Here is a 26,954-nt window from a genome sequence, read left to right as displayed (position 1 = left end):
TATTATGTAATCTATAATGATTTTTGATGATGTATAATGTCTCATACATAATAAAAAGTAAACGCTGTATGTAGTTTTTATTGGCTTTTGGAGCTATAAAAACATTAGCAACATTAGCAGCGTTTTTAATTTCAAGGCAACAATAAATATATAACCAATGTGCAAGCCTTTTTTTTTTTTCAATTTCACAAAATCGAAACCGTGAATAGAGCAAAATAATATTTGTTTTATTTACAACTTAGGAAAAAATCATTACAGTGTAGCTTATACTCTATGAAAAGAGACGAAACAATTCTGATTCTTATTTTTGCTAAAGCATTTTAATAAGCCAAGTAGCTAATGTAGCTAATTTTGAAAATACGGCGCGGTGCTTTTATTGCGCTGTTTGGACTGTCACTCATCTGTCCTAAGTTTCGTTTTCCAAACATAGGGCACGTCAGTATTGTGAGGTTGAGGAAGGCGTGAAGGAAAAGATATTGGACATTGTGACGTAACAGCTCGGTATTTAGCAGCCGATTTAATTTTCATTTATATTCATTTGTAGAACTTCTGCAGAGTTTTCTTAAGCATCTCTATAAGTGAAGAGGCACTGAGTTACCACTGCTGGAACCCAGAAATCAAATAAGTAAGTAGGATATAGACTAGCTTAATTATTTGTTGTCAGTTGTTTAATTGCTTTATATGTCCCTCATTAATCATTCACTAAGTATCTTTAAAATCAAATTAATTGCTTTATTAAATGCAATAACAAAAATAAACATAAACAGAATAGCCTATTGTATGTATGATTGCAGGCTATTGTATGAAAATAAAACACTGTAAAAAAATATTTTTCGAAATTGTAGGCCAGGGATAGGCAACTCCGGTCCTGGAGGGCCACTATCCTGCAGAGTTTAGCTTCAGCCCTCATAAAAACTCACCTGCCTGTATCTATCTAGTAATCCCGAAAACACTGGTTGCCTTGTTCAGGTGTGTTTAATTAGGGTTGGAGCTAAACTCTGCAGGACAGTGGCCCTCCAGGACCGGAGTTGCCTATCCCTGCCATATGTAATTTAACAGCCATATTTTAATACATTTCAGTATAATTTTTTTAAAATAAAACTAAATATATGTATTTTTAAACAACATTTTATATATACAGTTTTATATATTTCATTTTGCTGCTGAAGCAAATTATGCATGTTATCTGTTAACGTTTGTGTTATGAATGTAGTAGCACGGTCACTTTAAGAATGGCGCGTGGAGTGCGTGGTGGGTTGGTACGTCAGGTAATCACGTAATATAGACACAGGTGAGATTTCAGTGTCCTCGTGGCATTGCGCTGATGTGACCTGTTTGTGTGGGTCGTGTATCTTCTTCACTCATCTGGAAAGGTATGTTTGTCGTTTTAAAAAATCTTTTAAACAAAAGGGAATTATAAATTTAGAATATGGGTGTTTGGGGGGAACTAATTTAATTCGTATTTGGATTCATGTAATTTCAGTATAGCATTGCAGATAACATCTAACTATAATAGGGAACAGAGAACTGGTTCTTATTCATAACCTGTTCCGCTTTTCTTTATTCTTTTTTTTAAAGAACCGGAACCGTGAACAATTTATAAGTTTCGGTTCCGAAAAGGTTCTGGTTCGACGCGTGACCCGCTGTGAGGGTCAGGGTATATTCTGGCAAACTACCAATCACGTTTCGCACGTTTTGCGCCGGCGTTTCGCGTAAAGGATGTCACAAACCAAATAACAGAAACCCCGCCCTGCCTCTTTAATTACTGAGCACATCGTTTCCCACGACTTAGAGAACTGTGCACTTTGTTTTCATGCATTTTAAACGTTTAAAAATCTGGAAACCACTCATTGCATCACACCATCTCCTGACTCCATTATTATTATTTGTAAAATAGGGGGTTTATGGAGAGTACATGGTTATAAGTACAAGTATCAGTTTATTCCTGCTTAAAAAGCAAAATGTTATTGATAGTGTAAAAAAAAATCAACTTTGAAGCACGTGTGACTGATGGACTAGCATTACTCAACATTACTTGCTACCTTACAGCAACACTACATTCAATGAAGGTGAAATAGTGAAAATAATAGTTAATTTAAATGGAACCGGAATCATAACCGGGAATTGTTAGGCATAACTGTAATCGGAACCGGAAAATTTCTAACGATACCCAACCCTAAATCATAATATGCTATATCTGCTCCATTATTTTTATGATGTAAAAATGTAGTTTTATTACTAAAGTGTTATTTGATAAACTTTAAAATACACATCAACCAGAACTATTGCAGTTCCTGACACATTAGGGGACAGCAAACAACATCAGCAGACACCACAACTGAAAAATGTGATGATTATTGTAGTAACAGAAAGGATTAGCTATCAGGCTTCAAGAATAAATTGTTAAAGTACACATACTTTTATATACATCTATAACTTTTACAGTTTAAGACATGGAAAGTCAAGACCCTGCTGTTGAAGAGGCAGTGAAGGCATCAGGCGAGTCCACCCTGGAAAAGGCCACAGCGAAAGCTAAAGAAACATTTGACCAGTTAATGAATGTTTCACTTAACATTGCTGTGACTGGAAAAACAGGCTCTGGGAAATCCTCCTTTATAAATGCACTTAGAGGTCTAAATGAAGATGATGATAACGCAGCACCTTCTGGAGTCACAGAAACTACAATGGAACCCACCATGTATGAGCATCCCACAGTGCCAAATGTGAAAATCTGGGACCTGCCTGGAATAGGAAGTCCAAACTTCAAAGCAAATAAATACCTGAAAGATATCAAGTTTCACACCTATGATTTCTTCATTATTTTAAACTCGGAGAGGTTCATGGAGAATGATGTCATGTTGGCTAAAGAAATAAAAAAACAGGAGAAAAACTTTTACTTTGTTCGTTCCAAGATTGACAATGACATTTTAGCAGAGAAAAGAAAAAAGGGATTTGATGAGCAGAACGTTCTTTGCAAAATAAGAAAGGATTGTCAGAAAAACTTGAAAGAACTGGGAGACCCCAAAGTTTTCTTATCATCTTTTGAATTGGAGAAATATGATTTTGAAATATTTCAAAACACTCTCGAAGAAGAGCTTCCGGACCATAAGAGATCTGCTCTTCTACAAGCCTGGCCAGTGTGCTCTGCTGAATCTCTTGAGAAGAAGATCAAGATGTTTAAAGGAATGATCTGGGCTGTATCTCTTGCCTCAGCTGGTGTAGCAATAGTCCCTGTGCCTGGTCTATCAGCAGCATGTGATGCAAGCATGGTGTTGCTTTTTCTCACAAGGTGCTACTATGCATTTGGATTGGATGATGGCTCACTGAGAAGGCTTTCAGAAAAAGTGAACAAGCCCTTGCTGGAACATCTGGCCAAATCAAAGTTTGCATCTGCCATTCGAGAAAAAGCAATGGCCAGATTACAAGTTTCTGTTTCACTTGCAACACTTGCTACCCTTGAATATGTTGCAAGTCTCTTTCCAGGGGTGGGCAGTGTTGCTGCTGCAGGAATATCCTTTGGTACTACTTATTACCTCTTGAGAGAAGGGTTTAAACTTGCAGATATTGCTCGAAAAATCAGAAAAGAGGCTGAGCTGGACACACTATGCAACTCGTAGATGTCCTGAACATGTTTGTATAAGAATATATGGTATTAGATTGGTTTTGTTGGATGATTTAGGTTTCAGATGCATACATCCTATATAGCATGTATGCATATTCTGCCTCTGTTATGGGCTTAATGGCCATTTTGTGTTGATTTAATAAGTACCACCATGTCTTCATATAGTCTTCAAAGAATAGATTACAGTGTGCATGTGGATGACTTCAGAATTTAATACTGTACTTTCATTGAATCTCATGTTGAGTGTTAAATTATATTAATATAGGCTTGTATAATCATTTTAAATCATTAACAGTGTTCATTTTCTCTGTTCAAATATGAAATGTTAAAATCTGAAATGTTTATGATATATATATATATATATATATATATATATATATATATATATATATATATATATATATATATATATATATAATATATATGCTAGTATATTTGTTATAGCATAATCACATCTCATACAATAAAAAAATTAAAATCTGTTTATAAACCTTTTTGTGATAAATGTTTGTATATGTAGTTCAACCACACACCCGATCTTTTAATATTTCTAATAATTTTGTAACATTTTCCTGAAGGTTATTTACCTCAAGATTAAAAAAATAAAGCTGAAGTTTAAAATAAGGAATAAAGCACATTGTGTTATATATATTCTCAATTGTGTGATATAAAGTCATATTGTGAGAAATAAAGTTGCATTTACAATGAAAGCTTACGACTGTGAGATATAAACTCCTAAATTGGAGATGTGAACTCATAATTATGTCAAATAAATTCACAGCTGTCTGTGACTAAGCAAAAGAAAAAGTCATGATTATACTGTAGTAAAGTAACTTAAACCATGCAATGATTTATACCCATTATGTGTTTTTTTTTTTTTTTTTTTTTTTTTTTTTTTTTTAATACAGTGAAAAATTTAACGGCATAATGACAGAAGATTCTTCTGCTGACTTGCATTTCTCTGGAGCTTTGGAGAGACTGGGGGAATGTGACGCAAATGTAGCTATTGCAAAGGCTAAAGAAAAACTGGACAATCTTGATAGTGTGGCTCTGAATATTGCAGTGACTGGAGAAACAGGAGCAGGAAAGTCTGCCTTCATCAATGCATTTCGAGGTCTGAATGATGATGATGACAATTCTGCACCAACTGGAATAACTGAAACAACAAAGCAAGTCACCATGTACACCCATCCCTCAAAGCCAAATGTCAGACTGTGGGACCTGCCAGGGACTGGCATGCCTAATTTCAAGGCTAACAGATTCCTCAAGGAAATGAAATTTGAGACTTGTGATTTATTTATCATCATTTCCTCTGAGAGGTTCAAGGAAAATGATGTATTTCTGGCCAAGGAGATTGAAAAAAAGCAGAAGAGGTTTTATTTTGTCCGGACCAAGATTGACAATGACATTCGGTCAGTGGCGAAAACAAAAAATTTTGATGAGCAGAAGGTACTTTGCACAATTAGAGAGGACTGCCACAGAAATGTGAAGGAGCTAGGAAACCCCAAGGTGTTCCTGATTTCCTCTTATGACTTGGGAAAATATGACTTCCAAGACCTTGTAGATGCCCTAGAGTTAGACCTTTCAGAAAACAAGAGATTTGCTCTGGTCCAGTCTTTGCCTGTGTGCTCTCTGGCTATGCTAGAGAAGAAAAAAGAGGTTATGGAGAAGTTAATTTGGCTTGCAGCACTAGCTTCAGGACTGGGTGCCTTTATCCCTGTTCCTTTATTACCTGTACTCGTTGACAAGATGGTATTGACGACCTATCTTGTACATTGTCATTACGCTCTGGGTTTGAATGAGAACTCGCTCATCAAACTGTCTGAGACAATGAACAAGCCTCTTTCACAGCTGAAATCAGCTATAAAGTCTCCTTTAGCATTAGCACTGATAGACAAACTGGCAATTAGGCCTCGTACATCTGTGGCAAAACCAGTGAAAAGCTTAGAGGATCTGCTTGATGCTAAACTTCTTGTTACAAATTTTGTGAATGCGTCTGAGGCCTTCAAATCAACATGCACTGTATTGCGTGGAGCACTAAATGACATGATAAATGACATGAGACAGGTCCTTCAAGCTGCAGGTTTGAATGAATAAAATCAAGCTGGTACAGTAAAGAGATGTTTACCAAAATGTTAACCAAATTTACATCAGAACATCAAAACTGAGTTTATTGGCCATACATCTGCACTGGAGAGTTAAATGGTTGGAAAGAAATGTTATACTGAATATTCTCCTTTTATATTATATAATAGTGCATGTTAAATGGAATGGAATAAATAGAATAATAATCATTTAAACAATAAATTGGGTAAAATGTGGGACTTTGTACAGTTTAAGGATACTTGGGAATCTGGTGGTTTGTGGAAACATTTCTTCTGCCTTCTCATTTATTATACACTTGTGAAAATTAGAACTAATAGACTCATTGTAATGTTTAACTTATTTTACAATGTTTACACTGGCTTTAGGCCAAAGGGTCAGAATTTCTTTATATTACCTTCTCCTAATATACCTTTTCTGTATATTCAGTAGTGTTTTTTTTTTGTTTTTTTTAATGTAAATTTGCTTTAAGCATATTGTTAATGAAATTTTATTTACTGAAATGATGCTGAATGACATAGCAGGTGTTTACTTTCAGGATTTACTAGTTGTGTGATCCAGGCTCGAAGGGATTTGCATTTATTATTGAAAATATGTGTGTATATGTTAATAAAAAATAACATTTATGACTGTCAGCCATTAACATTATTTTTTGTTTCATGGTGCTACCTACTGATGCTTAAATTTAGGATATTAAACTGTTGAATTGTTAGAGGTATTGGTTTAGTCTTAGAAGGCAGATGGGTGTGATCATACATAATTCTTTCTTAATGTGAAAGGGGGAAAAAAGCCCAACCTTTTCTTTACAGGTTTATTTTTGGACCTATTATCAGTTTTATGACGCATTTGAAATTTATGAAGGTTTTTGGAATTTTGTAAGGTGTGAGTAAGCTGTCGAGTTGGGTGTCACAGTAATAGATTAGTCCAGTTCATATCACTGATTCCTGGCATAGTCACAAAGTATTTGTTTATGTTGCTACCCATAACAACATCAGACATTTCGGTTGACCTAGAAAGTGCACATAGGGGTAGCTTACTTATAGTTTCACAAAAATTATTTCTACAATTTTTAGGTCCCTTAAAATACAAATAATAATTAAAAACACTAAATATTGTTATAGTATAACTTACCTACAGTCCATTACAAACTGTTTTTTTTTTTTTTATTTGCATAACAAAAGAAGAAACAGGGAATATTTTTTTATAACGTTTTATTAAACGAGAAATAGCCTTAACTGTGAAATGATGTGAGAATCTGCAGTTATTACAATTATTACAAACATTCAATAAAATAGTATATTGAGGTCAACGGTTCACATATTTTTAATGCAGACCAACTTCTACAAATTATTTTCTATTTTCCAACTGAATATCTTCTATTCTTTTTCAATAATAAGGACAATTAAAATGTGGTGCCTCTCTAGCATTTTCTTCATATGTTTCAAAGTCATCTTATCTGTCACAGACAGAAAAATACAGAATTATACAGCATATTAAACTAAATCAAACATTATTTGCTAATTCAGTTAATATATTATTACACATCCGTTTTAAACTGAAGTTACATTAGTATGCTTAAATATTTAATGGTTATTTTAAATTAATGGTTAATTAAATTAAACGGAAATCAAGTCATTTTAAAGCAGTTTACTGCTGCATCATATCTTACACTTCTATGTTTTTTTTTTTTTATTATTTATGTTCCTTTACTGTGTTTGCTATATAATATGCAAAAGCACTTGTCCTGACAGTTTTGAGGTCACTGGAGAGTGCACTTTCCAAAACTACAAAATCAAAGGCACACCTGTCCAGATTGTTGATGAGAAAAATCTGCTCTTCAGACAGTTTTGCCATCTGAAGCTCCTGGGTATATTGTGCCCGAAGCCCATCAAGTATCTCAGTCTCATCACAGCACAACTCACTTTTTTGAGTCTGTAGATGACGGTCTACTTTAGTCTGGACTAAGAGGTAATGCTTCCTTAATTCTTCAACTGCTTTAGCTAGTTTTAAATGGCGTGCTTTCTGCCAGTCTGATACAATGATGATAAAGAAGTCATAACAATTCAGGGCTTGTTTCATTTCATACATCGAGTAATCCATGACTCCCTCTATGCCGGATATGTCCCAGAACCGTACATCTGGGTATCCCAGACTCATTGCTGGGTTGCTGATGGACGCTGAAGCTGCACCACACTCTTCGTTCCCCAGCCCAATTAAGGCATTTACAAAAGTGGACACTCCAGAGCCCGTCTCACCCAAAACTGCAACATCTAGCTGAAAGTGACTCAAAGCCTCCAGTACAACACTGACTTTCGCAGCTCCAAAACCTGTGCGCTTATGCATATTTTGCAATGTTGTGATGTCCTCAGCTTGAAGTTTCCTAGTCTGTTGGATGTGATTTGTAGCATACCTAAAGTAATAAATAAAAATAAATTACATGAATGTTAGGGTAAATGATGTTACATTCATTGTTTGCCCTCTCTATTATGACTATTTTTCTTCAATAATACATTCAATATATCAGTCATAAATGCAATAACTTAAATAGGCCTCATCTATGATGACAACATTCTTAAATTCAGAGTTAAAATTAACTGTGATATTTAATTTGAGGTATAAAGCCCAAAAAGTAAGAAATTCATAATTCATTACTTTAAAAACGTTAAAATATAAAAACATTTGGAGAATAACGGTTAAAATGTATACCTGTATTCAAAGTGTAAGGAAAATGTTTACTAAACATGAAATGTTCAAAATCATTCAATTTAATGTTTTCTAAAATGGTACAAAAGTTTTAAATACAATGGATTTCTAAGTATTAAACATTTCCTACAGTTTTGAACAAGCATTTACTTACAGTACATACTTACCTTGCTTTTATCCATCGTCCATGTAACATCTCGTCCAGAAAACTTGAAAATACCTCTGCTCTAAGTTGAGAAACCTCATCCTTAAGAGTGTCTGTGAGCTTCTGCAACTCATATTTTTGAGTGTCAATGGCTGACACTAGGAACACATGTGGGTCCAGTTTCTTCTCCTTCAGATATTTCTTACAGTCCTGTCTCATTTGATCTAATACATGTATTTCAGAGAATTTTTTTTTCTTTCTCTGGGACTGTATGTCATTATCAATTTTTGTTCTAATGAAATAATAGGGCTTCTTTTGTTGCTCAATTTCTTCAACCAACAGCATGTTGTTTTCTCTGACTCTCTCTGATATCACAACCATGAACATGTCATATAGATCAAAGTTCATTGTCTTTACATAACTCTTGGATTCAAAGGAAGGGGTGCCCATCCCTGGAAGATCCCACAGTCTGACGTGTGGAAAATTTGGATGCTGATACATGGTTGCTTCCTTCGTGGTTTCCACAGCTCCAGTTGGAGCAGCCCCTGCATCATCAGGATTCAATCCGAGGAACGCATTGATAAGAGAAGACTTCCCTGCACCAGACTCTCCAGTCACAGCGATATCTATCTTTAAACGGTCAAAGACTTCCAAAAGAGAGATAAGCTGGTGGGGAATTTCCTCAGGGCTTTCAGAGGCAAACACATTCTTGATTTTGTTGATATAATCCTCTTGTATTTTTGCTGGTAAAAATCTACAGAAAACAGAACACTCGGTCAACACTTTATGCTGTAACATTTTAAAGAACATTATTCCATCATCCCACATTTAGGGTTCTTGGCCTTTTTGTGTAGTTGGGAGGTCCAGTGAACTATTCTGTAAAAATAAAAAGATAGGCTACTAGAGGCACTTTGGGTTTCTCTGGAGAAATATCTCAACACTCTTTTGAAGGTACCTCAAATATCACTGTGTGTGTCATATTTATGAGGAATGAATCTGAGAAAGCCGAAAGTGCCTCATTTTTTTTACACGGTTCAAACATATCGCTTTCTCGTCGTTCCACTGCGATTTAATATTTTTAGATAGGTTAAACATGAGCTACACATGTCGCCGACCCTTGCGTCGCGTCTAGCTGCTTTTTAAGACATTTTAAGATGTCGTGTCAAGTTAAGACGCTTAACCGCAAAACCGCGTTCATTTGTAAACGAACCAAGTTGACTTATAGCTGTTGAAATAAGCGCTACTGAATTTTGATAGAAAAATGTGCAGCTGGCAACTAGACGGCTGTAAGTAAAAAGTAGGAAAATAACATCTAAATGTATAGAGTTGTCGTGTTTTTGGAGAGATTGCCAAATAAACCCACTCACCCATCGTCCATTGCGCTGATGTTTATGTTGGTTTCAGTTTAAAGGAAATGGAAAGTAGTCTATGCGATGTGCTCACAACGCATTAACAAAACTAACATTGTCATAATTAGGCTTTCTTCACAGTTTGATTTTAAAAACTGTCAAAACCCGACCCCGTTTTTTTTCACGCCAAATACCAATGTAAACACGATTTCACTTGAAGTCTAAGTGTAGGACTGGCATAAAGTTTGCTTGACGCTGGACTTCGATATTCGCAAATCTAGGGACCGTCTCTAAAGTTACATGCGAAATTACTATATACACTTCTCTAAGGTCAATAGCATGTAAGGAGAATGACTAAAAGTCATGAAAACAACGGTTAACTGTTCATCCAGATGTCAACTATAATGCACACCTTTTATATTTTTTGATAATTATTAAAATAAACTGTAAATCATATGTAATTAGCAATTAAATCAAATTAGCATGATTTTACATATGATTTACAGTTTATTTTAATAATTATCTATGTATATTATATTATGTGCATTATAGTTGACACCTGGATGAACAGTTAACAGTTGTTTTCATGACTGTTAGTCATTCTCCTTGCATGCTATTGACGTTAGAGAAGTGTATAGTAGTTTCGCATGTAACTTTAGAGACGGTCCCTAGATTTGCGAATATCGAACGTCCAACGTCAAGCCAACTTTATGCCAGTAGCAGTAGGGAGGAGGAAATGACGTCGTGGAAGCCAATCTGAGGACAAAATCTGAAGACAAATGACTTACTAGCAGTGGCGTTGTGCAAAAGATATAGATTCTAAATATAGGCCTTTTTTCAGATTGTGTATTATACACACACACATATATATATATTTTTTAAAAATATGCCCAATATGCATCCTCTTCATACATCATATAACAACATGGTAAATAATAACAACATTACAGGTACCAGGACTGGTGGCATTTATTTATAAAATATATTTTCTTGTCTTTCTTGCTTCCGTCGGCTTAATTTCTTACAGCAACCAGAGTGTGTTGATGTGTGTAATGTAGTCTAGTATAACTATCTTTCAAAATAATGTTGACAATCGTTCAGTTTTAGTGCAAATATTAAACCTACTACATTCATACATAAAAGAAAGATTGTTTATGATAGATATGGCTTGAAAGTCTGGTTTAACTTAACCTTGGCACACTTTAACAAATCATGTGAAACTCATTATAAAAGAATGAAGGAAACAAGAAGAATGCATTCAGGTGAATCCCAACCACCTCTAAACAAACAGAAGTACTCCAGCATTTTAACACACTGAGTTCTGGCTCAATCCAACAGAGGGCAGCAGAGACAATCCAGAGATCATTAACAAGAAAGTCACAGCAGTATGGAGCAATCGGTTGTTATAGTTCTCATTTACAGCCAGGCTTGGAAAAACATTGTTTAATTGCACAGATCTGGCGCCAAAACAAAGGTTTTCAGAGATTTTCTAGGCAGTACAAAGAATAAATATCAATGCATGTCTGTTTCAATTCTTTTACTAAATATGAAATTGTAAATCTGCAAACTGTTACTGTTATGTAATGTGAAACTTTTTTTTGGTTTGATTTGGTTTGGTCTGGTGTGAACGAACTGAAATTACTTACACACTTCCATCTTATTTAGATAAAGTTAAACAACCTATATCTTAAGATATAGAAAGAAAACAAGTCTGCTTATTGTTTTATTTTATTATTATTTTTTTTTTATTATTATTATTATTCTGGTCTGTCAAAACACAGTGCTTGTTCTCTAAAAATTTAGTAGGCATGAGGTAGAAAAATGTGTTTAAAAGGTGTGAGCAGTAAAATGCATGTTTTCTGCTGTCAATGCAAAGTTCAGTTGAACTAACATACATACAGAACATGTATGTTCCGAATATGGTGATTATTGAGTCCTTTGAATAATTTTGGTTGTCCATTGATGCTGATATCACACAATTGCTTTGTCTGGTCAATATACTTTACAGTCTGAAGTCGGAGGTGAATTTTGCTGTCAGGATGACGTGTTTCCTTCCATCTCCCCATGAATATGACTTCCTGAGGGAGATGCTGAATCTGCCACACCTCTGTCGTGATCTTCTTCTTCCTTGTCCCTTCTTTTCGCTCTCTTCTTCATTTTTACACTTTCTGAAGGCCCTTCCCAGGGCTCCCCACCTACACAGACAGGAAATTGTTTCATCAGATATGATCTGCTATGTCATTTCAAGCCCTGCCACCTGATGTCAGTAAACAGCAGCAAAAGTAATGTTTGGGTGTCTCAAGTGTTCAACAAAACGTGTCACAAGTATTCTTAAGATATTTAATGAATAAAAAATATCACAGTTATAATAAGCATACAAGAAGTGAATGAAAGTCAGTTATGATACCTACTCTGTCTGACATATGGCAAAGATGAGGGACGGAAGTCTTCCAAAAGTTCCTCACTTCTGAATCCAGTTGGAAAGTAAAGAAGCAGAAAAGGATAGCAGAAATAGACATAGTTATAAAAACTTATTGTTTTAATTTATTAACTTATTAATGCATCAAACATCTGACTATAGCTAGCAACCCCAAAACATATTGGACAATTAAGGCTTTCTGAAAATGTGAGAATTGTAATTGCATTAGGTGAAAAATATGAAACCAAGTGGCATCTGAAAGCAACTAGCATGACAGCTAACTTCACTTTTCGTAACTATTTATACAATGGATTTTAAGGTTATTTTTGGTGGATGCATGACATCAATTACAGTACCATCAAGATCACACAGGCGTCCAAACAGAGGATCTAATGCAAATGTATTCATGCATTATTGCCAAATACTTGTAAAGAGAATCTTACCCATGTGTACTATGTTGTAAACATATTATTCAGAACATTTCTTACCTATCTGAGGAAGTTTGTCTTAGCATGTTTTCTGACCAGGAACTGGGTTTGACTTTCTGCGGTAAGAACGTGATAACTGATTCTCATGATTACAGTTACACCGAATTCACTTACTAACCACTGATGACCATGCACTCAACAAAAGTAACATTATTTATTTCATAATTTGGTTACCAAGTGATCTAAAAACAAAACCAATAGATAGACAGACAGAACAACCCACCAAGCTAGACTGGCTGACCTGTGTGCCTATGCTCAAGGATCTGGAGGGTGGTTTGGGAGATGGACAAGGGGAGAGTGAATGTCTTTTGGGAGGAAGGGGAGGAGGTGACAGACTGGAACGGGGAACTTGATACTCCTCCTGAGAAATCTGAAATAGTGAGAGAGGAATGAGATTAAACACTCATTAAAGTCAGAGTGAACTGAAGAATTGCACACACTCAGAACAATAGATAAAACTACCGTACATTCACATTTATTGCATAAGCAGACATTTTTCATAGCAAAGCAACTGCCAAATAACAGACACTTGAGAATACAAAATATTATCGAGAAAATCAAAAACTGTGATCATGAATACAATACAATTTATGATGCAGCCCTATCTGAACTGAACCAACACTGAACTGACTTGAGCTAAATAATGACACATATTAGAGCTACTTTAGCAGAATCTGAATACTCCCCATAGCTGAGTTTCCATAAGTGATTCTGCTACTTTACTATTTAGCACCGTGAAGCTGCTTTGACACAGGCTGTATTGAATAAAGAGCTATAGAAATAAAGGTGACATTAACTTTAAGTGAGCTTTAGATGGTGACAAAGTTAATCTAAATGTTAAAACTGGAAATGAGCATTCACAATGAAATAGTATAAACAAATTGATCTGTAATATTGGCTGATAACTGATATAGTACAGATATATTGTGCATTCCTGGTTTAATCATCTATAATCTATTACACTGCAGTCAAATTATATAAACAGGGTACCCTACACACAAGAGTAAACAGTAAATAAACAGTGTAAGTCATAAAATGTGGATTTCAGATTTGCAGCAAAAGACATACTCTCACCTTTTTCATACAAGCCATTTTTTTCATCACCAGCTCTACATCCTCATGATCCTCCTCCTCATCTTCATCTTCCTCCTCTTCCTCCTTCCCCCCTGCCCTCCTGTCTCTGGTTGGCAGGTAGGGCTCAATGAGGATGGACTCTGTGCCTCTGATGTCACAGCGGCAGTAGGGGCAAGTGTGCCCATCTGACTTCTGCATATCAGAGGGAGTGACACAACTTTCAACACACAAATTCACATACTTAATTAATGCACAGGGTACTGAAACCATGGACTCAATTTCTTAGCTCCCAAGGGCATCTTTCCCCTGCACATCATACCACAAGAAAGATTTGCTTATCTTATGACATCTTACGCGAGTTGCACTAGTGTTACATTGTAAGATGCAGAGCTGCAGAAATGCATCACATCCTCTCATTCTCTAGGGTCAATGTGATCTTATCATTCAGTGAAGTGTAAGTTTAGAGAAGTGGAAAATTAGTCACAGTGCACACATATGCTTTATCAAACACAGGCAGGAAGCTTGAGCCAAAATGTCAGGTCATGTTGCATGACACTGTGGCAAACACTGTATTTCATGCAGAACTGCTTTCTGAATAACTTTGCTTCATGCAAGTATTTAATTATCAGTTTATGTTAATGGTATATTGTTATTAAAATAATTATATTCTAATTAGATTTATGTTTATTTATGTGCACCAACAATGGAAAAACACAACCACATAATCATGTATAATTGTTCTGGATGTGGGTTTGGGGTGTAACCTGACCATAATTGCATGTGAGTGTGAATGTAAGTGTGAATGGGAGATGGTTATAAAGGTCTGAGCACAATAGGAAAGCAATATACCTGCCAGCCAGTCAAGCAGGGCTGACACAGCAGATGGCCGCAGGGCTGAATGCGAGTGTCCTTGTCTCGTTCTGTGCAGATTTTACAGAGCTGAAATGTGCTGCCAATCTCACAGTATAATTCATACTGCTCCTGAAGAGAGAAGTTCAACAAATAAAGGAAAGAGAAAACAGTCAATCTTGCATTAGAGAAAAAAAAAATGCACTTACATTCAAGAAACAAGCACATTTCAAATATGAAAAAAGCAGAGGACCATGTTTAGTATAGTGTAATGTTTAAACGAACAATTAAAAATGTAGGCAATAATTTAATTTAGTATTACATAATAGTGATTATTATTATCATTTACATTTTTCTTGTAATGTTGTGATCCAAAAAAGGGAATTTTAGTATTAGTTTAGTATCACTGAAACTAAAACTTTTTTATAATTTATTTCAATAATACATTTAATCTAACATAAATAAAAAAAAAAATAAAAAAAATGTATATAATATATATATATAAAAAAAAAATATACATATATACATTATAAAATACAATAACCTCAGTGACTTTGACACTACCATCTTGACTTTATATATATATATATATATATAGTAATGTACTTTTATCTTGACTTTGTAACTTTCAGTTACCTCAGTGACTTTGACTCGACCCTTGTGAGTTGGACTGCACAGGCTGGTGAGGTCAGGGTTCACATCACGCCCATCAGGGTATAAGTAGCTGCATATATAAGCATTCCAGATTATGTTAACACTGTGAGGTCAGAGTTTTTTTTTTCTTGAAATAATATTAGATTGTGAACTCACCAGCCCTCCCTGAAACCTTGTATGAGTGCTTGAAAGAGAGGTGTATTCTGGGGAATGGTTTGCACAATGGTGCCATCACTGGTCACATGACCAATCGCCCACTGACCCATTTTTGTGCAACTGAGACGAAAGATGTAGCTGTGGGGAGAGCCAGTAAGAGTTTAGATCTAATCCACTGTAATTCTGTAAGTTTAAACCTAGATAAGCAAACTGTAATATTTTGGTTTATTGACTTTTTTGGTTACATAGTTTGTTCATTTTAGCCCTGCTATAGCCTGGTGTATCTCTTACCTGCCAGGACGATGTCTGTAGTGCTCTAGTCGGACCCTGACCTGGTCATAGGTGAGAAACGCCATGTATCCTGGGTGAGTTACTGCTAAATGATTCCAGTTTCTTAACAAAGTTGACCAAGGCTGAAGGAAGAATAGAAGATTAAATAGCTTATAGCAAAAAAAAAAAGGAGGTAATGTTTTACTGCTGCACTTTCCATGAATAAAGTACAAAATACAGTACAAATACAGAATACAGTACAAAAAATATATATGTGACCCTGGACCACAAAACAAGTTTTAAGTCGCTGGGGTATATTTTTAGCAATAGCCCAAAAAACATTGTATGGGTCAAAATTATCGATTTTTCTTTTATGCCAAAAATCATCAGGATATTAAGTAAAGATCATGTTCCATGAGGATATTTGTACCATAAATATATCAAAACTTAATTTTGGATTAGTAATATGCATTGTTAAGAATTCATTTGACAACTTCAAAGGTGATTTTCTCAGTATTTTGATTTTTTTTTTTTTTTTTTGCACCCTCAGATTCATCATCTCGAAAAATTGACACTTAAGGTTTTGTGGTCCAGGGTCACATATTATAAATACATGTATAGTATATAAATGTTGAAATTATCTACTTTTCGTGTTAGATTTAGTTTATCAAACATATCTAGCAAGTCTCACAAAAATGACTGAATTAATGGAATGTGCCTGCTACTTAAAAAAAAAATATTGTCATGTGAGAAAACAAAAAATATTTAAAAAAAAAATATATGCAAGTTCTCCTCAAGCTAAGGATACCTGAAAAAGCCTGGTGAATATATCAAACTCAAAGATGGATATGTGATCATTACAAGTGAGATCAACCGTGGACTTCAAAGCCATGGCCTCCATTCCCTCTTCAAAGTAATGAAACCTCCTCAGCTGCTGTTTGAAAATGTTCCACTGCACTATACATCTGAGAGAGAGAGAGAGAGAGAGAGAGAGAGGTGTGTGTGGGGGGGGTGGATGACTGACCAATTTTTTATTTATTAAATTTTTTTTAAATTGATGCATAGGGTTTAAATTTTCAATACATATAAAAAAAATGCAATACTTGTGTCCAAAGGCTTTCCTCCAGAAGTCTTTGGCCTCTGTCTTTGTAATTCTATAAGTATCACCCTGAAATCGTCCCCCAGGAAACAAAGTTTGTAGTTCATTCAACATGTGGCTGAACAGCAGTGACAGCTTAGTAAGATTTCTCCTGAAAAAGAAAGCAAACTTTTTTAATATATTTTTATTATTTTATTTTAATGTGTGCGTGCATATATATATATATATATATATATATATATATATATATATATATATATATATATATATATATATATATATATATATATATATATATATATATATATATATATTGTGTGTTGCATAAAATATTACCCAGATATATATTGCATGGTAAAACATATTTGTTTGTATATAAAGTGGGTAGTAAAGTGCACAGAAGAGCTGTGGTGCTTGTTTTCTGATTTGTGTGCATATGATAATTGTTTGTTGATGTGTGATATAATCATGTCAACAAGTTGCACAAACATACACTCAAAAAGAAACAAAAAGCAGGCATAAGCACAATGCACTCTAACTTCTAGAAACAGGAAGTTGTACTTTGATGCATCCTGTCCTGTGTGTCTGAGGTGGGGCTGACAGAATTTTCCATTACTAATTGATCAAAGACGTTTCCATGGTAGTGTCAGCATCCTCTACACAGCACGGCACAGATCGGCACCTCTCATCTTATTCTCTTGTCAATAAATCTGCAGTCTGATTTAACATGAAGATTAAATCAGATTGAAGATTTAATTTTATATTAGATCTGAATGCAGAGAAAATAAATAACATATTTACTTAAAAAGCACACAGCAGGGCAGATGTAATATGCATTGTATTTAAAAATGGTGTAGTAAGGGATGTTTGAAGAAATCAATGCTTCACTTTTTTCATTGTAATATAATAATGACTAAAGTGTATTTTTAATGTTGTAAATAAGATTATGTTCTACAAGAAAATACTATTTCAGTCTTTCTACTTGTTACTTGCTCTTTCACTGTAATTGAAATATTTTTTTCCCATTCCTTGAGTCTGTTAATGTTTGACTGTGGATAATGTGGCTTACTGTGTTGAGATGCATATGCACTTGGGTGCTAAACTGACCAACCATGTCTTGTATGCAACAGATTTTTCCATTCAGACAATATGACCGCTTTGTTTCTACTTTTATCTCTACTAGCTTAGCCACAAAGCCCTCATTTTGTCGTACCTTTTCTCTGAGCAGCGTCTCTGAAGCCTGAAGTTTCCTTTAGTCATGCTCTTAAATTTTCCCCCACATACTGTCCTGTCCACTAATCATGTTGACATGGTTTCATCGCAGTCACAAAGTATAGGTGAAATGATCTACATTTACCCACATGTACTGTATTAGGTTTGTGTGGTGATTCCGTTCTCTCTTATAGTGAAAAAATTAAATGAATTAGTCACAGGAGAGATATAATATTTCATGCTTCTCAATTAAAACTCAGAGCTTTGAGGAAAAGGCATGTATTAAGCATGGTGTTCAGATTATGTATATATTTTGTCAGCATATCAAACGTGTGTATTTAAAGTATGCATACATTCACACATAGTGGTGCTGCTTGGTTTCTTTCAGATCTTTTCTCAACACTAAAGGTCCAGTTGTGACATGCTGTGTGAAATATTGAATACATTGCAGCTCCAGTAGAAAGTAAAAAAGAAAGTTGTGACTTGAAGGACCTGCTATTCAGCTTCACACAGCAGAGAAGGTAAAACAATTTGCGGACATTGCGAAACAAGCCTTTTATTTACTGTTACTTGGAGATAAATGAGTAGTAGACCAAATATTATCTATTACGTCTCAGGTTATTCTCAAATTTGATGTATTATTTGAGGAGCATATTTCACTCTTTTATTTTGCCATGCATAAATAAAAGAATAATAATCTAATAAAGTAAAGTTTTGTGATCAGGAAGTAACTGAACAGCCACTGCTGTGCTGAAACATAACATTAAACTGCTGGCCTCCATTGCCAGAGGAAAGTTTCCTCCATTTCCATGATAATGCTGCACTATACACACTGGTCATTAGTAGTCACAGCAGATCAGAAACTTGGTCAAGCCTCACAACAAAGTGTAAATAGGGACTGCTATGTTTGGTTTCTTAAGATCGAAAACAAGCCGTTTTATTGCAGGCAGGTTGTTGGTAAGGTTTACTAGGAACGTTTTTACCAGGATAATTTTTTCCCTTGCAAAACTGATCCACATCTTTATATGTGTGTGAACATGTCAGCATTTATATTTGCATTCTTTTGGCAGACATTTTTGCTAAACATTCTATTTATTGGTGTTTAACTTTATGACTGTGGTCATTTCATCTGATGACCAAATTTGAATACTTCAATAGTTTTAATACTGTTTGTGTTTTTGCACCTTCTTGATGGTCTTTTTTTTTTTAATTAGATAAGACCATTACAACAACCATAGAACCAATATTAGAGAAGTAGCAATAAGACTTGAATTAAAGTAGTATTTCCAGATTCTTCAAAGTTGAGGGTACATCATAATGCTGCTCTACTGAAGAAATGTGTAAACCACCACTGTAATTTACACCCACACACAATTACATATTTATATATATACACACACAGGCACACATTCGCATAAGAGCGAGTTACCTTCTTATATCTTTCTAAGTTAAGGTTCTGATATGTGTCTGAATCAACAGTCATCTAAATTAGTGTTGAAACCAATCACTTTATTCACACAGTTAAAGTGTAGTTAATGCATTTTTTTGCATGTAGCTGTTGATGATCAGTTGAGTCAGGGGTGCCGCTAGCAATTTCCATGAAAGAAAATGAGGTTGGGCCCCCTACCGTACCCATACCGCACCAAACATACAAGCCAACCTAGTTATCTTTGTCTGCAATTTAATAATACTGACCTACTACTTTTGCAATTGCTTTTCACCACTGGGTATCAGTATTTAGTCATAAACCTACACATAGCTGGGTTCAGCTTGTTCGAGATGCGTCGGCGCTGCGTAGCCACAGATCGATCGGCCTAATAAAGTGCTTTTGCTTTCGCCTAGATACACACAGCATCTCCCTGACATGGCTGCTTCAACACTAACTGCGGTTACTGAAACCATGCCTTCTTTCTCTGCGTGAACATTTGGGCGCCACTGCACAAATATTTCCACATAGTGACGTAGAGATGTGGGGGAGTGTTTGAATGAGCCGTTGAAATATATGAGAACGAATATATATTTGTCCTTTTGTGGGTTTTAGTTCAATTGTGTTTTTTTTTCTTTAATTTTTTACAATTATTTTAAGGGGATTTTACTAAATATTAATCTAAATATTAAAAAAGGGCAGAAATAATTTTGTTTTATTTGTAACTCTTGGGTAGATACATTTATAATTTTTTATTGCATTACTACTAGTACTGTTACTGCTAATAAAACAGATCTCTGGGGGCCCCAAAAGAATCGTCCTAATTTTCCCTCCCTTAGCGGCGCCCCGGTTGAGTTTATGGAAAGCGTCATTTTTAGCAGAGCTAGCAAGAATGAAAAGATGAAAATCTCTATATATGCATACACACACTTACATACAAAATGTATTATTTAATTAATTTTAAAATTTATTTATTTATGGTTACACTTTATTTTGATAATCCAGACATTATACAAACTATAAGTAACTTTGCAACTACATGTCAAATAACCCTTAGAGAATGGTAGACTGTTAGGTTAGGGTTAGGATTAGGGTTAGGCTGATATGTACTTCCGTATACGTTACTTATAGTCATCAGAATATCTGTTAGGGAACCATTAAAAAGAAGCGTTACCATATATACACTTATAATAAAAATGTGTGTGTACCTAATCTTAAAATTTTTTTTGAGGTTTTTTTGACCATTTTCGGATTTTTATTAATTTATCATACAAAATATATTATAAAAATACAATATATTAAAGGTTTTCTTTGATAGACCTACCTAAAACAAACAGGATTAATCTGCTTTATTACCTTTATACCTTGTCTTTTTTTTCTTCTTAATTTTTAATATGATTCAGTCAGCTCAACTCTGATCATCTCTGAGATGTTTGAATATGTCCACCTAAAGAACACACACACTGAGTCCAGTACATAGACTAAACTGACCTCTGCACTGTTTGTTTTTCTCTTACCTGTAGCTTGATGTCTCTTCAAACATCTTCTCCTTGCCATCCTTAAACAGCAGCACAGCTCTATCTGCCTTGTCCAGCAAGTGTTGAATATGGATCCTCAGATAATCACCCTCGTCCCCTCGTGGCACGGCCATCATGGACCCCCTGTAGGGAGCCCAAACTTCTGTCAGGTGGATGGTGGTCTCTGACACTAGTTCAGGAAGGTACGGTGGGCTGTTTTTAAGACCCAGCCTGGGGTCAGTGCTCAGTTTATGCAGTTTGTTGAGTCTCCTGAGAACTTTATCAAAAAGTTTACGGTCCGCACTGGTGGGGGGCTGGGACATGGATTGAGAAGTGTCAGGAGTTTGACTCGAACGTCTAGCTGTTGCCATGATAGATGAGATACATCCAATGTGCCACACGTGGAGTGCTAGTTAAGATTCAGACATGTGTCTGAATCAACAGTCATCTAAGATAGTGTTGAAACCAATCACTTCCTTCACACAATTGAAGTGTAGTTGATGCAGATATCCTCTTTTATGCATGTAACTGCTGATGATTGGTAGAATTTTTGGAGAACATCATTTTTAGCAGAGCTAGCATGAAAAGATGAAAACCTCTGCAGCTATAACTCATCAAACAGCCACATACAATAACAAGTGGTTAATTTGTGTCCCCATTATCCTCTGAAAAGACATCTATTTTTAGGTAGCGTGATTTATCTGAAAACCACTTCCCCAGTAACTTTGTCCTGTTATCACTGGTGATGATATGATGTAAAACAGCAGTTCAAACGAAGCTGTAATTGTGACGATTTCAAAATGAACAGTCATCTTACCACTACAAAACTCTGTTCAATAATCCAGTTTACAAACCTTGTGTCGTCCATGGCGAAGGTCCATGGGTCATATCAAGTGCGAAGAAGTGATGAGCGACGTTTGTCATCATTGCCACATGCGATTCACAAGATACATTCCTCTCAAGCAGAACAAGAAAAGCTTACCTACCCAAACAACACAGGCGCAACACCTGACCAAAAAAAAAAAAAAAAAAAAAACTATGCAGGTTGGTTTCAGTTAAAAAAAAAATGCTACTGCTCCATAGGAAAAAGGTGCAAAGTGCTAGTCATGTGTCCTTTTGCCATGTCTCCATTACAAAGACTGCTCACAAGCAAAGAGAAACCCAAAACCATGACACCAAAAATACTCAAAATACTAATACTTTGCTTTCAGATCTACTGGCCTCCAGGTCCTACTAGCACTCCTCCCATACAGACATTTGGTGCTCTCGCTCAGCATTTTTCTCTCTCCTCCATTTGGTTTCTCTCAGTCTGTCTGATTCTATCTCTGTGTCCTAAATTTTGAAGAGGCACTCACGCTCATGCTGGTTAAGGACAGGAACTCAACTGCAGACATGCACCTCTCTTTCTCCCTCTCTCTCTCTCTCTCTCTCTTTCTCTCTCTCTCTGATCAGTTTCCGGGTAGCTAACAGGCAGACAAACAGGTTTGTTTTCTTTGTGTGTGAGAGTGAGCCGAGCAGCGTGGGCTGTGTGCAGTTGGGACGCTGTTTGAATATTGGACCGACCATGTGTGAACGACTTCCTGAATACATAACAAATGACTATGGAAAGAGGGAGCAAAGAGAGTCTCTGAGCTGTAGTAGGTCTTAAAGTGACATTTGATTATTACACAAATTGATTAATACAATATGTATAGGCCTACCATACTGATATGAGATTTCATGCTATAATGTTAAATATATTTTAAATTGAAATTGTATATTTCATATTATAGTTTATGGTAAATGCTTAAAAAATAAAAAAAAATAAAAAAACATTTAAAAAGCAAATAAATAAATAAACAAAACAAACAACAAACCAAGATGATAACTGATGAAACCAAAGGAGGAAAAAACGATTTAGGGACTATATTTATGTCATACTGACAGCTAATATTAGCTGACGACTTTTCTTGAGATTTACTTCAACTTGTTTTAAACAGTTGGTTCTGTGTGGCCCTCTAGTGGACAAAAATTACTATTCTGACAATAGGTTGTGGCTATAAGGGAAACAGCAAAAACCGGAAGCTAACAATAAATTTAATTGTCCCCAGAGCAGCGCTGGGATTCTCTGATCACTGTTTGGTTCACCGTCTACCAGCCTACAGGCAGAAACGCAAATCTGCTAAGCTTGTAGTTAAAACTGAAAAGAGATAGACTGCTGAAGCAGAGCAAGATTTACAGGCCTGCTTTGAACTTACTGATTGGAGTGTTTTTGAGGCTACAGCAACTGATCTGGATGAGCTTACTGACACCGTGACATCCTACTTCAGTTTCTTTGAGGACATGTGTGTTTCCACCAGGACTTATTTATCTTTTAACAATGACAGACCTTAGTTCAGTGCAAAACTCAAACGGCTTCGCCAGGCCAAAGAGGACACCTACAGGAGTGGGGACAAAGACTTGTACAAACAGGCCAAATACACACTGAATAGGGAAAAGCTAAAACAACAGCTTTCAAGTAATGACTCTACATCAGTGTGGAATGGCCTGAAAGCCATCACCAGCTACAAGACCCCATCCCCCAGCACTGAGGCCAGTTGATCTTCAGCAGATCCCTGGAACTGTGTGAAGTCGCCTCCTGCTTCAAATGCTCCACCATCATCCCTGTACCCAAGAAACCAAAAATCACAGGACTTAATGACTACAGACCTGTTGCTTTAACATCTGAGGTCATGAAGTAATTTGAGAGACTGGTGCTGGCCTACCTGAAGGACATTACTGGACCCTTGCTGGACCCCCTGCAGTTTGCTTACCGAGCAAACAGGTCTGTGAATGATGCAGTCAATATGGGATTGCACTACATCCTCCAACATCTGGAGAAACCAGGGACTTATGCAAGGATCTTGTTTGTGGACTTCAGCTCCGCTTTCAACACCAGCATCCCGGACACCCTTCAGAATAAACTCACACAGCTCTCTGTGCCCACCTCCATCTGTCAATGGATCACCAGCTTCCTGACAGACAGACAGGCAGCAGCTAGTGAGGCTTGGAAAAATCACATCCAACACCGCACCATCAGCACCGGAGCTCCTCAGGTATGTGTTCTCTCCCCACTGCTCTTCTCCCTCTACACAGATGACTGCACCTCTAAAGACCCCTCTGTCAAGCTCCTGAAGTTTTCAGACAACACCACAGTCATCAGACTCATCCAGGACAGAGACGAGTCTGCTTACAGACAAGAGGTTGAGCAGCTGGCTGTATGGTGCAGTCACAACAACCTGGAGCTCAACACGCTCAAAACTGTGGAGATGATCGTGGACTTCAGGAAAACCCCCCCTGCTCTCCCCTCCTCGCCATTATAGACAGCACTGTGGCTGCAGTGGAGTCATTCAGATTCCTGGCCACAACCTTCTCTCAGGACCTGAAGTGGGACATTCACATTGACTCCACTGTGAAAAAGGCCAGGCAGAGGTTGTACTTCCTTCGTCAGCTGAAAAAGTTCAACCTGCCACAGGCACAGATGACACAGTTTTACTCAGCTATTATTGAGTCGGTTCTGTGCTCTTCTATAACTGTCTGGTTTGTGTCAGCCAGCAAATCAGATTTAAGAAGACTGCAACGGACTGTTAGGACAGAAGAAAGGATCATTGGTGTGCACCTGCCCAGTCTTCAGGACTTGTACAACTCTAGAGTGAAGAAACGGGCAGGTAACATCATCACAGACCCCTCTCATCCTGGACACAACCTGTTTGCACTTCTCCCCAATGCCATCTCCAGCTTAAACCGCTAACATAACATACATCTTTAATTATTACCTTCTCAAGTATTATGTAAATACATATGCATATCTCTATTATTTATACAGTTCTATATAGAGTAAAAATGCACAAATCTGTGCATAAATCATAAATCATATATATATATGTTTAGCTATTTTTATATATATATATATTTAGCAATTGTTTAAAACTGTTCACAAATATACATTTTCCCTCATCAGCAGAGGGCGCTGCTTCACAGCATTTCAGCATCAGTCCGAGACTCTTATGACAGTGATAGAAGAGCCCGACAGCTTCTGAAAAATGTGCAAGATGATCTTGGTGTTCTGACTGAACGAATGATTTTGGTTCCTCTATATTGCTATAATGTCTACCATGTCCAACCTGTAGAGCAGAAAAAAATCATATGGTTAAAATTTTTACAAAATAACTATTATTGAATTTACTAATGATTGCATAGAAGTTTTTTTTTTCTTCTTCTTCTTCTAAAGGCAATGTAGGAATGGTAAATGGTGTAACAGTGTAAATGGAACGTTCATTAAAAAAATATACTAAAAAATAGATTAGAAAAACTGTCTGACTGTCTATAAGATTAGTTTAAGGTAAGCATATCAAACACATGAACACTATGTGTAACACACTGTTTATTGTCTTTTTTCTCTGTAAAGCACTAGGCTACAAATTGTAGCCTTCATTTCCCTCAGGGATTAAAAAAAGTATTATATTGCATTGTCAAATGTGTTTTGATTATGCAGCAGAAAACCTAATGCTAAATTTAATTGTGTGTTCTATTCAATTTAAAAAGTTCATTCGCAGATCCTGGAATCATCTTGCTGATCTTCAGTTGGCCCACGGGGACTAAACAAGCTGTGATTCAGCATTTTGACAGTATTGTATGTCACCAACTGACAAGTTCAGACCCACCATGGACTCTTGGTGTTTTAGGGACTTTAAACACCTATAATTTTTTTCCGTTTGCTGTTCCAACAACCCCACAAAGAAGGAAAGTCCCAAACTGGCCAAGGTAACTTCAAACCCCTGGTGTGAGGAGGAACTAAGGCTAGTGGGGTGTAGGCTCAAAGAGAGGGAGGGGTACTGACTGAGATTTTTATTTGCACATAATCTGATACTATGTCTTGTTTTTTCCGCCCAGTATATTTTGATTGTACATAGGGATAGATCAGAGGGCTGACGCTAATGATTTCAAACTCACAGCAAACACAGAACATTGTCCTACTGTTAGCATATAGGCTAGTTCTCATTTGGTTATTTCTGTTCCTATCGTTCTTGGAACGTTCTCTTTAGGTTCTGTTTTGTAACCAATCACCTTAACGTCTTCAGAACGTTCTAGGAACCAACAATTATTATCCGGCCTATGTATCTTTAAGGGATGGGGGTGCTTTCCAGATAAGATGCTGAGATAGCATATGAAAGTCAGACATTTGTTGTTGTTATCGGTATGAGTCATATATCTAATCTCTAATGTGAAAAAAGGACTGTATTTTATCAGTTCAATCAGTCACTAATGATCCGCTGACCGATATGAATGTGGTCAAATACAGGAAGACAGAGGGCTGGGCCTGGCAGGTTTCCCGACAACAGCTGAGGGACATCCCCGCGGAGATCCAGCCCGCTTCCTACCAGGCACCAGAGCGAACATTAAAAACCGAGTACGGCTGAAAGGAAAGCAAAACTACACACCTGTTATCTGACAGCTCGTGACACATTTATGTGCACTGAGAGATGAAAACACAAACGCTGATGTACATGAGTACGATTCAAAAGACAGTTTCATACATGCCAAACATTTAATAACTAAACCGAAACCGATGTTCCCATCCTACAACCACCTAAAACGAAACCTTTACTTTACATGACGAATAAACTGACCCTGATTGTCAAGTACAAAGTAGCCTTACCTACTAATAAATGCTAAAATTTTAATCTAAACTGCAAAGAGCTTCAGCAGTAGGCTACCGTCCTTTTAACCGTGTCGCAAATGAGCAGCTTGCGAGCGATTCAGTTATAGCTGAAAGGGAAAACCCCAAAGTTCACTCACCCTCCTACTTCCTAATTTGAGTGAATGAGAGAGGGAGTCTCTGTGAATTTA

At 36.3% G+C, this 26,954-nt stretch overlaps 3 protein-coding genes across 7 annotated transcripts; 1 reads left to right on the top strand and 2 right to left on the bottom strand.

Moving 5' to 3' along the window:
- The first annotated feature begins 1,267 nt into the window (after positions 1 to 1,267).
- On the top strand, positions 1,268 to 5,940 carry irge4 (immunity-related GTPase family, e4). Of its 2 annotated transcripts, none has more exons than XM_042772551.1 (2): positions 1,268 to 1,373; positions 2,446 to 3,942. In XM_042772551.1, the coding sequence occupies exon 2, from the start codon at positions 2,454 to 2,456 to the stop codon at positions 3,615 to 3,617; it is 1,164 nt and encodes a 387-aa protein (XP_042628485.1). In that variant the 5' UTR covers positions 1,268 to 1,373; positions 2,446 to 2,453; the 3' UTR covers positions 3,618 to 3,942. The 2 variants fall into 2 exon arrangements, with proteins under 2 accessions (XP_042628485.1, XP_042628484.1); XM_042772550.1 differs by lacking the exon at positions 2,446 to 3,942 and adding an exon at positions 4,531 to 5,940 and having other exon boundaries at positions 1,274 to 1,373.
- A 979-nt stretch (positions 5,941 to 6,919) lies between these two features.
- Positions 6,920 to 10,211, bottom strand: LOC122147991 (interferon-inducible GTPase 1-like). Its single transcript, XM_042772549.1, has 3 exons — positions 9,941 to 10,211; positions 8,596 to 9,327; positions 6,920 to 8,135 (listed from the first exon to the last, which is right to left on the bottom strand). Exons 1-3 carry the CDS (start codon positions 9,949 to 9,951, stop codon positions 7,418 to 7,420), a joined length of 1,461 nt encoding a protein of 486 aa, XP_042628483.1. The 5' UTR covers positions 9,952 to 10,211; the 3' UTR covers positions 6,920 to 7,417.
- A 662-nt stretch (positions 10,212 to 10,873) lies between these two features.
- Positions 10,874 to 22,841, bottom strand: LOC109085509 (E3 ubiquitin-protein ligase CBL-like). 4 transcript variants are annotated; one of them, XM_042772546.1, is made up of 12 exons: positions 21,087 to 22,841; positions 16,936 to 17,082; positions 16,641 to 16,797; positions 15,854 to 15,975; positions 15,563 to 15,700; positions 15,389 to 15,476; positions 14,753 to 14,884; positions 13,904 to 14,095; positions 13,053 to 13,199; positions 12,830 to 12,885; positions 12,334 to 12,389; positions 10,874 to 12,117 (listed from the first exon to the last, which is right to left on the bottom strand). In XM_042772546.1, the coding sequence occupies exons 1-12, from the start codon at positions 21,455 to 21,457 to the stop codon at positions 11,957 to 11,959; spliced, it is 1,767 nt and encodes a 588-aa protein (XP_042628480.1). In that variant the 5' UTR covers positions 21,458 to 22,841; the 3' UTR covers positions 10,874 to 11,956. The 4 variants fall into 4 exon arrangements, 2 of the variants coding, with proteins under 2 accessions (XP_042628480.1, XP_042628481.1); XM_042772547.1 differs by having other exon boundaries at positions 13,071 to 13,199; positions 21,087 to 22,840; XR_006161971.1 differs by lacking the exon at positions 12,830 to 12,885 and having other exon boundaries at positions 12,032 to 12,117; positions 21,087 to 22,837.
- Between the last annotated feature and the right edge of the window lie 4,113 nt (positions 22,842 to 26,954).

The sequence above is a fragment of the Cyprinus carpio genome, chromosome A16 (assembly GCF_018340385.1).
Source record: "Cyprinus carpio isolate SPL01 chromosome A16, ASM1834038v1, whole genome shotgun sequence".
NCBI classification, from domain to species: Eukaryota; Metazoa; Chordata; class Actinopteri; order Cypriniformes; family Cyprinidae; genus Cyprinus; species Cyprinus carpio.
Note: the sequence above shows the minus strand (reverse complement) of the source record. Positions and strands in the feature narration are given on the sequence as shown.

What these genes read in the sequence shown, in the direction of transcription:
- irge4 (XM_042772550.1), top strand. Translation starts at nt 4,550, where the DNA reads ATGACAGAAGATTCTTCTGCTGACTTGCATTTCTCTGGAGCTTTGGAG.
- LOC122147991 (XM_042772549.1), bottom strand. An exon ending in GGACGATGGATAAAAGCAAG is followed by an intron (nt 8,136 to 8,595) that starts GTAAGTATGTAC and finishes TTATTACTTTAG; the next exon opens with GTATGCTACAAATCACATCC.
- LOC109085509 (XM_042772546.1), bottom strand. Translation starts at nt 21,457, where the DNA reads ATGGCAACAGCTAGACGTTCGAGTCAAACTCCTGACACTTCTCAATCC. An exon ending in GAAGAGACATCAAGCTACAG is followed by an intron (nt 17,083 to 21,086) that starts GTAAGAGAAAAA and finishes TTTCTTTTTCAG; the next exon opens with GAGAAATCTTACTAAGCTGT. An exon ending in TTTGCCATATGTCAGACAGA is followed by an intron (nt 12,118 to 12,333) that starts GTAGGTATCATA and finishes CTGTCTGTGTAG; the next exon opens with GTGGGGAGCCCTGGGAAGGG.